Raw genomic sequence first — 14380 nt, forward strand, 5'->3', positions numbered from 1 at the left:
AACTCCTCCCACCTTACATATACCTAAACCTACCCGTCTCCACGCCCTGATCCCTAAACCCACCCATCTCCAACCCCCTAGATGTGGATCCAACCACGCCCCCTGGATCTTTGTTCTGCAGTGAGGGGCTCGCACTGGATAGCTGGCCAATCAGAGCACACCTCGCTTTTCAGACCGATGAGCTTTGTAAAAATCGACGCGTTTCAGAAAGGCGGGGCATAGAGGAGAAACAATAATGTACAGTATGTGGAAAATAATGTGTTTTTTTTTTACCTTAAACCGCATAACCACATTTCACCAAATACACAAAATAATGTTCTTTTTAGCAACATCATATGACCCCTTTAAACAATTAGTATCCTCAATTCCCAAACAATGAAACATTGTAATTAAAAGGAAAGTTGATGTGACACAGTGTTAAAAGTGCCTCTGTCCCAACTTTTTTGGAGTGCGTTGCAGTCATCAAAATCAATTTTGTTCATATTTACAAAATACATTTACTTTGTTCAGGGAGTAATGTTTTCTTTGTACTTTTGTCAATTAAATAAAAGTTAAAGAGAATGAACAAATCACAGATTCTTGATTTTATTGCATTTTTACAAAACGTCCCAACTTCTCTGGAATTGGGGTTGTACATCACATTACCTCTGTCTTTGTCCCATTTTTCTTCTCTCTCTCTCTCTCTCTCTTTTTTTTTTTTTTTCTTTCATTTTGACATAGTGATAATTTATTAGTGAACATCTATCACAATCAGGTAACTGATGTAGTCTATGTGAAAGTGTGGCTACGCGGGGTAGATTGATCATGCGTCGAACTCGTGAGTCGGGACTCGGGAGAGCAATAAAATAGGCCTACTTATATTTTGTGGGACGATCGCTTTTTTGTAATATTTTAAATTCATAGTATTGAAATAGTACTGGTAATAAAAAATAAATAGTTTTTAAAAAATCACTAATTTTGGCGCCCCTAGCATTTGCCTATTCCGCCTATGCCACGGGCCGGTGTCGTGCCGAATTCTGCACCCCTGCCAGATTATGCATCCCCTAGTATTGGTAGGTTTAGGAGTAGATGAGGGGATGCATAATCGGGCAGGGGTGCAGAATTCGGCACAACACCGGCCCTGTTAGGATGTAAAACCATGTGGCATGGTCCTGTCAATCTCAATGGGTCACAGATCTGTTATGAGGGTCTCTGAGGGGTTTAAAAGCAAAAATAAAATGCAACCATAGTTGTGCACAGTTAGGATTACTCAGTGTCTAAGCAGAAAACACTTCCAATTTCTTTTGAAGTTGATGTTAAAGTTGTGTGTGAAACTCTACAATATTATTACTTAAAATAATATTATAGTAATATTAATACTGAATTTCTTTGAGTTCAGTTTCACTACAGTCGATAAGTTAGATACACAGTTGCACTAAGACCACAACATAGGACGCAAAAACACTTGGACTATATTATAAAGTGGATCAACAAAAACAAAACTTTTTGCCTAAAAGCATATTTTATTTGTGAAGTAATTTTTTGAATCACATTCTTTAATGCTATAATGTGAGGATAAAGCAGCAAACTACAATTTACACCACAACAACAGTGAATAAATTAATGGACAGATGTCAAATAACGCAAACATATTGTAATTATCAACAAAGAAGTCCAGTAAGCTAAATACGTTGTTATTCTTTCGTTAAACTGTGTTTTGTTTATTCTAAAAAGTTGCTTGCTGACTGTATAAAAGCCCTAATTATGGCAGAAAAAGACGAAATTAGTCATAATAAAAAGTACCACTGTCTGCTTTCTGCGCATGCTCTGTGAAAGAGCGTGATTGCTGCGCAAGAGGTCATTATTGCGCTTAATTTACATCCAAATTATAACAACTTTTTACTTCCCCAAACAATCAGTAACAGCATTCAATGAAATATAATCTAGCAAATAGCCTCAAAATGTTTTATTCCTATAGACCTATTACAACCTTTTATTTATCTGAGTTTTACAGAAGTCAGAAGTGGTTGGTTTCACACTTTGCTTATTTACATATATACATTTACTCAAAATAATAAGTAAAAAAAAAAGCAGAAATCATCCAACTCATACTGAAACGAGCTGAGAGGGTTGGTTTCCGTAATCTTTTAAGGACTGCTGATATTTTCTTCATTCAGGAGCGTCTGATCGCACACAGCTTATGTGGGGATGGATTCAAAGTTATTCCTACTACTCCTTTGAGATCCAGATCATCTCCAGACACTCCAGGTGGAGTTGTGAAGCGGTAGCTCTGAAGAAGGGAGGTAAAGAACAGGAAAAGCTCCATCCTGGCCAAACCCTCTCCAAGACACATCCTGCGTCCTGTAAATGAGAGAGAGAGGCAGTTGAATGGTCTGTTGGGTTAAAATGCTGTCTATTCAGGCAGCACACTACAGTAGGTTTTGGAACAGAGCTAATGGGAGTTGGTGCTCTCCAGCATGACGTGCTGAGATGTAAATAGAACGGTAGAAAGACAGTAATATGCAGTGATGCAAACTACTCGACTTCTATGTCCAAGTATACCATTTGAATTGAAAATATAGTCTTTTAATCTTTGAATTAAATGTAATGATTCCAATGATTTGTGTAATTAATAAGTGAATGTGACAAGAAATATTAATAGAGTCATTTTCGACATATTTAGCATAGGCTATGTGTAATGGAGGCCAGCGAGTAGGTGCTGTGCAGGTAAACCTCACTCCCCTGATCTCAAGAGACGCACTAGCGACTGACGCTAGAGGCTGCAGTCTTTAGCCTCCTTGTTAGTGCGTCCGCCTCCCATGCCGGAGACCCGGGTTCGAGACCCACTCGGAGCGAGAACGAGGTGTGGCAGTGAGGACCCGGGAGAGAGGGGTCACATTGGTGCCATGACCCGGATGGGGGTTAGGGGGGTGAGCGTAACGGAGGCCAGCGAGTAGGTGCTGTGCAGGTAAACCTCACTCCCCTGATCTCAAGAGACGCGCTAGAGGCTGCAGTCTTTAGCCTCCTTGTTAGTGCGTCCGCCTCCCATGCCGGAGACCCAGGTTCGAGACCCACTCGGAACAAGAACGAGGTGTGAGAGAGGGGTTACATATGATTAAAGATGCGGTCACATTAGCAAAATGTTATGGGCAAAAAAAGGTCCTATAGGCGCGTCCCAATTTGTGTACTTATTCTATGGCATTTTGTAGTATAAATAGTGCGAGTATTGTGTTCACATTGAAAATTCCAAAAAGAAAAAGTGCACTTTAAATGCCAGGATGGTGCACTTAAATAAACGAAAAATTAAGTGTGAAATGTTGGAAACTGTCGCAGCTTTAATTACGAAACGGAGGAGGAGGGGCTATCAGACTCCAATTATGAATGACAAAATCACTGTATATAATTGATACACTTCACGGTTTGAGTACATAGTGTGTAAGTACAGCATATAAGTACATACAGTGCGTCATTTGGGACAGCCATTTTCAGTAATGTAGCAATGTGTGAAGAATTGCTTACACAGAAATCACTTTAAAACCCAGCAGCTTTCTGGTCAGCGTGGCAAATTTGTGTGAACTTGAATGTGAGTGAAATCTGCATGGAGAATTCATGCATGTGGATACCTATTGAAATTAATGGATTTCACCTGCAAAATTTTGCAGAGCTGGAATACACTTTTGGCCAGATCTGCAGACTGAAGAAGCCAATGCTAGTTGCTGAAAGTCAGAGCCAGTTTGCAGATTTTTGACAGTTGGTTATGTATTTGGACAGCTCGTTGGTAATGTATGATGGGCACAGACACTTTTTACTTTAGCTTTTTTATCTTATGCTAAAGATTCACTGTACCTGCAGAAAAGGGCATGAAAGCATCTCTCTTGATGAGCTGGCCCTTCTTATCAAGGAAGTGTTCTGGGTAAAAGCTGTTTGGTTTTTCCCATTCGCTTGGATCCTTCAAAACAGACGTCAGCAGAGGAACTACAGTGGTGCCCTAGAAAATGGAGAAAAGACCAAAACCTTGATGTTCAAGATGCACATGGTATCTTTACTAGGCCTTATACATATTAATTCCTCTGACTGACCTTCTTGATGAAGTATCCATTGAAGGTAACATCGCAGCTGGTTATATGTGGTAGACTCAAAGGTACTATGTTGGCCAGTCTTTGAGTTTCATGAATCACAGCATCTGTGTATGGTAATTTCTTTCTGTCTTCCACCACTGGCTGACGTCCACCGATCACTCTGTCAATCTCCTCCTGAACTCGATCTGCACACAAATCCCAAACATCCTTTGGACACCATTGAATTCAGCACTGAGGAAAAACTCTTGACATTACTGTGTTTTTACCCTGTATATGAGAGTATTTGGCCATAAGCATCAGACCCCAGCGCAGAGTCGTTCCTGTGGTGTCAGTACCAGCGACAAAGAGATTTGTCACCGACATCATAAGGTTCTTCTCATGAAAATATGAGTCCTTCTTGCCGGATTTCTGTCAAATGAAATCCACAAAATGAATATCTCTTCCCTTTACCAACATAATAAGATTTAAAACTCTTTCAAAATGACAAGTGCTTAATTGAATAAACTCAAAAAAAAAAAAAAAATGAAGGTTGACCTATTCGGATCTTGTGCAAACTACTAATTTTCATCTGCCCCCTGAATATTTCGATTATTACAGTAAAGGGGATCATTGAAAAATGACATACCTCGTCATGCTGTTTGCGGATGAGAAAGGAGTCAACAAATCCTCTGCGGTCGTGTGGATTCAGAGTCTCCAGAAGCGCATTGATCAACTTCGTCATCTGTTGTCTACTTTGGATAATATTGTCTACAATAATCCTTTTGTTTTTCAGGAATGGACCCAACCATGGAAATGTGTTGTAAAGCTAGAAATGGACAGAAGAGAAACTGATGTTGTCCAGAAATGCACTTTCAGAATGGGTGTTTTGTACATAAATAATAGTAGTATCTGTGGACAAAATTGGTTAACATATTTATTACACTCACCCACATAGAAATTGATCCACCAACCCGAATATTTTCGTTTGCTCTGTCGACCATTTCAGTGAATCGAGGGTCTGTGTATTCAAATCTGCTGCCGTACACGATAGATGAGATGATGTTTGACACAGCGTAGTTCACAGGCTGTGTCGTGTCGAAGACGATAGATGAGATGATGTTTGACACAGCATAGTTCACAGACTGTGTCGTGTCGAAGGGTTTCTCTGTGAAGAGGAAACAACAAACCGTCTCTCAATGGATCTTATAAACTAAGAGCATGATTGCATGTGTGTCTCAGCTTGTACCTTCAAACTTATCAAACTCTCCTTTCAGATACTGAATTTCCTCTATGATTTTCTCTTCACTTCCTCTCTTGCCCATCCCAAAGTCCCGCAGGTTACTGAGAGCGAAGCGTCGCATCTCTTTCCAGTTCTCTCCATTGGAAAACAGGATCCCTGATCAACACAAAACCATCAGACCATGAGTCCAAGACCACGAGCAACTCTAGCAGAGAATGATTATGCAATGAGTAGATTAACCTTGGACCTTTGGGACATATACAGTCAGTGTCAGATTGGCTAAAAGCATTGTATGGCAGGTTAATAAAGTATTAATCAATTCGCAAATCAATTTATATGCTACTTTAAATATGTAAAAAATTATTACAGCAGCTATTGCTGGGAACCAATATATACTCATTGATTAAAGACAGCATGCATTTTTAAGCAAACAGTCCCATAATCAAATGCATTTTAGGTTTTTGTTAAAGTGGCTGTTTTACACCAAATTGTGTATTCATCCTTATGAGCTCAATGAAAATCTCATTTTTTTTCAGTAGTCATACACATTAGAGTATATTTCATTGGCCTGGAAAGGCCACGAAGATCTGAAAGCTTGTGAAATTTCTAGCATTTACTATTTGTACATTCATTTGAGGCAGAAAAAAGAAGAATCTTACCATGCTCGTCATTCATTATCCTGAAACCAGGTCCAATATCTCTGTCGCCGAACTCTTCTGCATGGTTCACAAGAGCTTCTTTGACAGTTTTGTATCCAACTAGGACCACAGTTTTTCTGGGACCAAAAAACACTTGGAATATGTTCCCGTAGGTTTTAGACAGCTGGAGAACACAGAGAAAGACATTTACAAACAAATCTCAAAATATTAGGGTACTATTATTTTTAAATGTACCTCAAAAAAGGTGTCAAAAGGTCTCGTGAGGTCAAGGGTCAGCAGGTTCCCCAGCAGCGGCAGTGGTTTGGGTCCCGGTGGCTCTTTCCCTTCTTTCTGAGATTTGGATCCAGAGGAAAGCAAATACAAAACCAGAAGCATCAGCAAAGCTCCCAGTAATGTACCTGTGCTGGGAAACTGCAGCAGCGACTCGACAACAGCCATTATCTCTCTGAGCTCCTCAACTGATGCACTTGTATATTTATAGCTGCTGTATAAGGGAGGGACTTTATGTGGTCTTAAACAAATAAAAAAAGTCCATCAGAGGAAAGGGTTGGCGTGATTACATTAGCATGTATGTGACTCCCTTTAGTGAATTATTAATCTTCGTCAGCCTATTAATCTGAGACAGGAACATTATTCAAGCAATAAAGCAACAGAAGTAAGTCAAATTTAACACAATCCTAAGACCAATATTATTACACTTAATTAGGCTAATTATTATTTTTTGCACATGAGAAAAGAATAAGGATGCCCCATAAAAGTATCACAGTGGTCCATATAGGCTACTGTATGTCTGCGATTCTCCAAACCATTTGAAGCCAAACAGTAGGAAAACAACAGTCACAAATAACATTAAATAATATGACATTGTATTCTTAATGAAACACCGTTTTAAATATTTTGATATACATATTTACATTTAGATTTTATGTTTAGCGTTGTATAACTTAATGTCAGTTAACATGAAGTGATTGCATTCAACTCTTCATTACCTGCTAAATATCTATTCACCTTGCCCATGAGACACAAAGTTCATGAGTGCATCTCTCACCTCTGTCACACTTCAACCTGGAGTGACTTCAGACCTGCTTTGGCAATATTTTAGGTTGTAAAAGCATGTGTCATGTACACTAACTGGCCATGTCAATCAAATCAGCTCTCAAAAAATGGGTCACAGATCTGTTATGAGTGTCTCTGATGGTGTTAAAAGCAAAAATAACATGTAACTGATCATATAATTGTTCACAATTAGGATAACTCAACGTCTAGGCAGAAAGCACTCCCAATATCCTTTGAAGTTGATGTAAGGCTTGTGTGTGCAATCAAACTTTACAGTATTTTGTGTAAATGTATGTCACATAATAAGAGTCAAAATAGACATGTCACAATAAGATGCCATTCATCACCACCACCAAAAAACAGTGTTGCCTTAAAACATATTTTATTTGTAAGGTAAAATATGTGCGAGTTTTCAAAAAAGAAAGACCTCCATTATGTGAGGAGAAAAAAGCAAACTACAATTTAGACCACAACAATAGTGAATGAATTTATGGAAAGATGTCAAATAAAGCAAACATGTTATCAGCAGAGAAGTCCAGTATGCCAATTTTTTTCACTAAAATCATTTGTTACTCTTAGGCCAAACCCACTGGAAGGCAAGCCTGCCAAAAAAAAAAAAGCGTAACGGCTAATGCTAATGCTGCAGCTTTGGCGGTATGCAGAGAAGGAGACCAGACATAGATATGTACAGTATAGGTCAGGGGTGTCCAAACTACGGCCCGCGGATGAATTTTAAGCGGCCCGCAGCTGTCTTAATAGTTTATATTATATATGGCCCGCCAAGCATAATTTACAAAATAGGCCTATGCAGTTTCAAAATGTCAACACAAGATGGCAGCACTAAATTTTAGACCAGATGTAGCAGTAAAACGCGAGTGATATCAATTTGATAACTCATATGCGCTCTCATTTCTTTAGCGCACGCGAATTCCTAAACGCGTCAAAAGCGGAAGAGCGCGACTCGTTTGAACCGCGCTGCACGGACCGTTTTTAGCTCTGCCTAAAGACAGCGTAGCGCGAGCTCAGAACAAATGCGTTTACGCGCTGACTGATCTCGATCACGAGACCACTAAACAGCGCTGTGAGAAGCGTTTGAGTATGGGAAGCCAAACAACTCAAATGTGGGACGAAACAGCGCAGTATTAAAGTGTTCGCGCCGCGCTGACCTGTCATAGGCGCGGCTCAATGGACCGAGCTGCGCGACCGACTCGACAGCGCAGAGAGGACGTGTTTACTAGCGCCACCGAACTAACAGCGCGGCGCACTATATATATATATATATATATAGGTAGAAGCATCCGGCCCCCCAGTGTTTCCACATCGTCGAATTTGGCCCCCTTTAGGAAAAGTTTGGACACCCCTGGTATAGGTAGATGCCACATCGACCGCTCCAGACATGTCGACGCATCCGCCATCTTGGAACAAGCCTATATGTCGTCACTCGCAATAAAAATCTATGAGTTTTAAGATGCAACAACATTGCTCAGCATCTGGTTGTAAAAAACGTTTAAATTTAAATTCATAAAGAAACTTGATAAACTTTTACAGGTAAGAATGTGGTTTGTGATTTTAATATGTATTAACTAAATATTGCAGGTTTTTAACCTGAAGTTCCTTTTAAATGCCTTAGGTAATGGCTTCGTCTTGTTGTTGTGGTAGTTTAGCGAAAGCATCTTCTGAAGTCTACTGAAAATATAGATATTCATACATGCATATAACTACAGTTGCAGTACAGATGCACCGGCAACTTGAGTGTTCAAAGACCGGCTTTGACATTCCAATATGGTGGACGCCGGCTTACCGCGGCCCATAGAAACAGCAGCTAATATGGCATCTAGCTATACTATGAGACCAGAGGCCATTGTATGATAGGCTGATCACGTGATCCAAGTTAGCCGTTATACTTTTTCCAGTGGTAATGAAGTACTACAGACCCTCGCATCTCCCAATAATAAGGCAATCTCTGCTTAGGCTGCTTGTCTTTTCTAAAGCTATATTTTACGAAAGAAAAAAAAACAACGACAATATTTCAGTCGAAAAACTGGCACTTCGTTAACTGGTCCTCTGTCATAATCACGTATGAATGGCTGATGGTAGATTTTAACTTTTATCTCAACACAATTTTTGGTGTATCAATGTTAAATGTAAGGAATCACATTTCCACTACATAAGAAAAAAAATTATGAAAATTTCAAAATTATGGAAAAATTTGATGCCGCCGTATGCTTTCTGCCCATGCTCTGTGAAAGAGCGCTCGCACTTCTATCTTAACAATCAGTAACAACATTCTTCATTGATTATAATTTAGCCTCAAAATGTTTAATTTCTATTAAAGCTCTTATCTTTTAAGTTTTATAAACGTGGCTTTACACACATTGTTCATTATTATTTACATATATATTCACTCAGAAGAATAGGTACCGTAAAACAAGTGTAAAAATCACCCAAAATCATACAACAAGGTGAGTTTTGTTTCTGTGATTTCTGTTCATATTTTCTTCATTCAGGAGCGTCTGATCGCACACAGCTTGTGTGGCGATGGATTTAATGTGACTCCGACTATTCCTTTGAGATCCAGATCATCTCCAGACACTCCTGGTGGAGTTGTGAATCGGTAGCTCTGAAGAAGGGAGGTGAAGAACAAGAAGAGCTCCATCCTGGCCAAACCCACTCCAAGACAAACCCTGCGTCCTGAGAGAGAGAGAGAGAGAGAGAGAGAGGGGTTCTAACAACGCGCGTCAATGTAAAAATGATTGCGGTAGCCAATCAAATAAAAAAAGGCGGGCTTTACAAGGACGAGCGCGAGTCCTATCGTGACGCTTTAGGTTAACGGTTAAAGAGAGACATAAGTACCTATAAACATTTAATATTTGTTCATATTTGACAACTGTTTCACAATATGTTAGACGACTGACAGTACTGTATATCCAGTGATGCAAACTACTATTTTTGTTCAATACAGCGCTGATTCGTGTAATTAATAATTGTATGTGATGAGACAACAAACATTAAGGGAGCCATTCTGGATATTTTTAGCTTCGATTAAGGCTTTGATCAGGCATATGCTACACTGCACGACTTTTGCCCAGGTTTTTGCCCCGATTTGAAGTCTGTGGACTGGAGAGAAGTTGAAGGCAGTTGCTGAAAATTGGAAACTAAGTTCTGTCACTAATCAAGTTCAAATAGCCGAAGGTAGGTTAACTTTATTCTCAATACAATTTTTTGGTGTATCGATGTCAAATGAAGGCCTATGGAAGGTTGTTACTTAAAAAAAAAAAATCATGCCTGTTAATCTTAGTTATGACATGAAAATCAAAACTATGATGCGCAAAAGTTGAAATGAGATCAACATTTAAAAATACTGACAAAAATGTATAGTTATGACATTAAAAAATCGTTAAAAATCATGAAGACATAAAAAATTAATTATGACATAAAGGTTGTTTTCCAAGTTATATTCCAGCCTTAGGAGTGAATGTGTGCATTTATTAAAATAAAAATGCAATAAAAATAAAAAGCAAATGCATTGCTTCATAATAATTAGCTAGTTCTTTTACAGTTTTTCTTTCTTTTTCTTTACCCTAACAGCACACATACGTTCTCTTAACTCCCTTTAAATTATTTAATCATTTAATCCTCTGAAATTGAAAAGACGATTACTATCTAAAATTGCTTTGGTCCCCTGAATGTTCAAGACATGGTTATATAGCCTTGAGCTGAAGTTTCTCTGTACCTGCTGAAAAGGGCATGAAAGCGTCTCTCTTGACGAACTGGCCCTTCTTATCAAGGAAGTGTTCTGGGTAAAAGCTGTTTGGTTTTTCCCATTCGCTTGGATCCTTCAAAACAGACGTCAGCAGAGGAACTACAGTGGTGCCCTAGAAAATGGAGAAAAGACCAAAACCTTGATGTTCAAGATGCACATGGTATCTTTACTAGGCCTTATACATATTAATTCCTCTGACTGACCTTCTTGATGAAGTATCCATTGAAGGTAACATCGCAGCTGGTTATATGTGGTAGACTCAAAGGTACTATATTTGCCAGTCTCTGAGTTTCATGGATCACAGCATCTGTGTATGGTAATTTCTTTCTGTCTTCCACCACTGGCTGACGTCCACCGATCACTCTGTCAATCTCCTCCTGAACTCGATCTGCACACAAATCCCAAACATCCTTTGGACACCATTGAATTCAGCACTGAGGAAAAACTCTTGACATTACTGTGTTTTTACCCTGTATATGAGGGTATTTGGCCATAAGCATCAGACCCCAGCGCAGAGTCGTTCCTGTGGTGTCAGTACCAGCGACAAAGAGATTTATCACAGATACCATAAGATTGTCCTGGTGAAAGTACGAGTCTTTCTTGCCAGATTTCTGTCAAATGCAATCCACAAAATGCATATTTATTCAGTTTTTTATATTCATTATTTATTCACTGAGCTAAAAACTCATTAAAAATGAATATACTACTAAACCCAAAATGAAAGTAGACCTATTCAGATCTTGTGCAAACTGATGATTTTCATCTTCAGTGTTAATTTACAGTAAAGGGAATTTTTTGCTCATCGCATTTTCAAGTGAAAATGCGATGAGCAAAAAAAAAAAAAAAAAATAAAAAACCTCTTATTCATTATTTATTCACTGAGCTAAAAACTCATTAAAAATGAATATACTACTAAACCCAAAATGAAAGTAGACCTATTCAGATCTTGTGCAAACTGATGATTTTCATTTTCAGTGTTAATTTACAGTAAAGGGAATCAAAAGTGAAAATGCGATGAGCAAAAATAAAAAATGAAGTACCTCTTCGCTCTGTTTACGGATGAGAAAGGAGTCGACAAACCCTCTGCGGTCGTGTGGATTCAGAGTCTCAAGAAGCCCATTGATCAGATTCGTCATCTGTTGTCTATTTTGCAGCATATTGTGTATAATAATCTTTTTGTTTTTCAGGAATGGACCCAACCATGGAAATACGTTGTACAGCTAGAAATGGACAATGAGAGACGAGAAATACTGAGTGACACATGTTCTCCAAAGATGCACTTTCACAAGTATCTGTGGTAGGTTTTATGTCATTCTACAAAACAGCAGTGGCGGATAGTATTTTAACTTTGTTAATGTATTTGCCTAAAATTTTTTATTATCTATACTTTATCAAAATATATCAACATCCGCTCCTAGATGGGAAACGTCTGATTCATGAACGAGCTGATTGTTTTCAGTTAACTTCGCAATTCACACTGAATGATTCATTGGAAAATTGGATTGTTTTGATCGCAGCTGTTCTCAAGTTTTGATTCAGTATTCCAGTCAGAGTGATCCAGTAACAATTGACTGAACTGTTCATGAGCCAATGAGCCAAGAGCCAGGATATCGTAGGACCTTGAGTGTGTGCGCGACTGATGGTGCGAAAAGTTGCTAATGCTAAATTTTAGTATTGATTATTGTAAATGAAAATCATATTTAGATTATGACTGTCAAATATTAGTGAAATAAATCTGCTGTAAAAGGGTGATCTGTTTAAGTTTGATTTGAGTACTTTATACAGAACTGCAAAACAGGTCCATATGTGTAAATAATACATTTTATAATGTCTGTTGGCAGTGGATATAAATTATAATTACCATCATTGAAGTCGATCCACTAACCCGAACATTTTCGTTTGCTCTGTCGACCATTTCAGTGAATCGAGGGTCTGTGTATTCAAATCTGCTGCCGTACACGATAGATGAGATGATGTTTGACACAGCGTAGTTCACAGGCTGTGTCGTGTCGAAGGGTTTCTCTGTGAAGAGGAAACAACAAACCGTCTCTCAATGGATCTTATGAACTAAGAGCATGATTGCATGTGTGTGTCTCAGCTTGTACCTTCAAACTTATCAAACTCTCCTTTCAGATACTGAATTTCCTCTATGATTTTCTCTTCACTTCCTCTCTTGCCCATCCCAAAGTCCCGCAGGTTACTGAGAGCGAAGCGTCGCATCTCTTTCCAGTTCTCTCCATTGGAAAACAGGATCCCTGATCAACACAAAACCATCAGACCATTAGTCTGCAGCAACACAAGCAGAAAGTTAAGCAGTGAGTTAAACATACATTAACCTTAGACCTTTGGGACATACAGTATACAGTGTCAGCATGCATTTTATGGCAGATTAATAAGTGACAAGTCATTTCACAAATGACTGGCCATGAATTTATATTTTACACATTCTGTCACCAAACATTGCTGGTAACCTACATATACTCACTTAAGACAGAGCATGCACAATTTCAAGCCAACAGTCCCATAATTAAATGCATTTTAAGGGTTTTCATTATTAAAGTGGCTGGTTCCCACCAAATGTTGTATACATCCTTATAATCAGCTCATATTTTAGCAAATTTAATGAAAATCCATTTTTTTCAGTAGTCATACACATTTGAGTATATTTCATTGGCCCTGAGAGGCCATGAAGATCTGAATGCTTGAGCAACATCTTTGTTTTGTGAAATGTCTTACAGTTTGCACATTCATTTGGGGCAAAAATAAATAAATTTGAATCTTACCATGGTCTCTGTTCATTATCCTGAAACCAGGTCCAATATCTCTGTCACCAAACTCTTCTGCATGGTTCACAAGAGCTTCTTTGACAGTTTTGTACCCAACTAAGACCACAGATTTTTTGGGACCCAGAAACACTTGGAATATGTTCCCGTAGGTTTTGGAGAGCTGGAGAACACAGAGAAAGACATTTACAAACAAATCACAAAATGTTAGGTTACTATCACTATTTGAATGTGTTTAAGTTAAGTTCTCACCTCAAAAAAGGTGTCAAAGGGTCTCGTGAGGTCAAGGGTCAGCAGGTTCCCCAGCAGCGGCAGTGGTTTGGGTCCCGGTGGCTCTTTCCCTTCTTTCTGAGATTTAGATCCAGAGGAAAGCAAATACAAAACCAGAAGCAACAGCAAAACTCCCAGTAATGTACCTGTGCTGGGAAACTGCAGCAGCGACTCGACAACAGCCATTGTCTCTCTGAGCTCCTCAACTGATGCACTCGTACATTTATAGCTGCTGTATAAGGGAGGGACCTAATCCTAAACATTTTCTTTGAATCCATGAGAAGAACAGGTTGGTGTGGTTAGTGTGTATGTGACAGGCTGTGATGAATCAGCAGTCTTCTTTAGCATGTTAAAACAGGACAGGAACATTATTCAAGCAATAAAGCCATAAAAGCTAAAGTGTAGGTTTAACACAATCTTTGCACCAAAATTATTGCATGCTTTTTGGTTTATATACAGTATGCAATATTGTCTACAATTGACAGTAGTCAGCAAATAATGAGCACATCTGAACTATGACACACAGAGGTCTGTGAATCTTTATTAAACTTAAAACCTGCGTAACCTCTCAC

General features: G+C 38.8%; 2 protein-coding genes across 2 annotated transcripts; both read right to left on the minus strand.

Annotated features, from left to right (window-relative positions):
• Positions 1–1866: 1866 nt before the first annotated feature.
• LOC107742084 (cytochrome P450 2K1-like) lies at positions 1867–6414 on the minus strand. Its single transcript, XM_016554952.1, has 10 exons — positions 6171–6414; positions 5937–6099; positions 5284–5433; positions 5156–5202; positions 4985–5098; positions 4684–4863; positions 4325–4466; positions 4059–4243; positions 3826–3967; positions 1867–2340 (listed from the first exon to the last, which is right to left on the minus strand). The coding sequence occupies exons 1-10, from the start codon at positions 6372–6374 to the stop codon at positions 2153–2155; spliced, it is 1515 nt and encodes a 504-aa protein (XP_016410438.1). The 5' UTR covers positions 6375–6414; the 3' UTR covers positions 1867–2152.
• A 3081-nt stretch (positions 6415–9495) lies between these two features.
• LOC107742071 (cytochrome P450 2K1-like) lies at positions 9496–14144 on the minus strand. The gene is made up of 9 exons (XM_016554929.1): positions 13791–14144; positions 13539–13701; positions 12861–13010; positions 12617–12777; positions 11796–11975; positions 11225–11366; positions 10959–11143; positions 10726–10867; positions 9496–9683 (listed from the first exon to the last, which is right to left on the minus strand). The coding sequence occupies exons 1-9, from the start codon at positions 13992–13994 to the stop codon at positions 9496–9498; spliced, it is 1515 nt and encodes a 504-aa protein (XP_016410415.1). The 5' UTR covers positions 13995–14144.
• Positions 14145–14380: the final 236 nt, after the last annotated feature.

Source organism: Sinocyclocheilus rhinocerous, unplaced genomic scaffold (assembly GCF_001515625.1).
Source record: "Sinocyclocheilus rhinocerous isolate Xijiao unplaced genomic scaffold, SAMN03320098_v1.1 scaffold342, whole genome shotgun sequence".
NCBI classification, from domain to species: Eukaryota; Metazoa; Chordata; class Actinopteri; order Cypriniformes; family Cyprinidae; genus Sinocyclocheilus; species Sinocyclocheilus rhinocerous.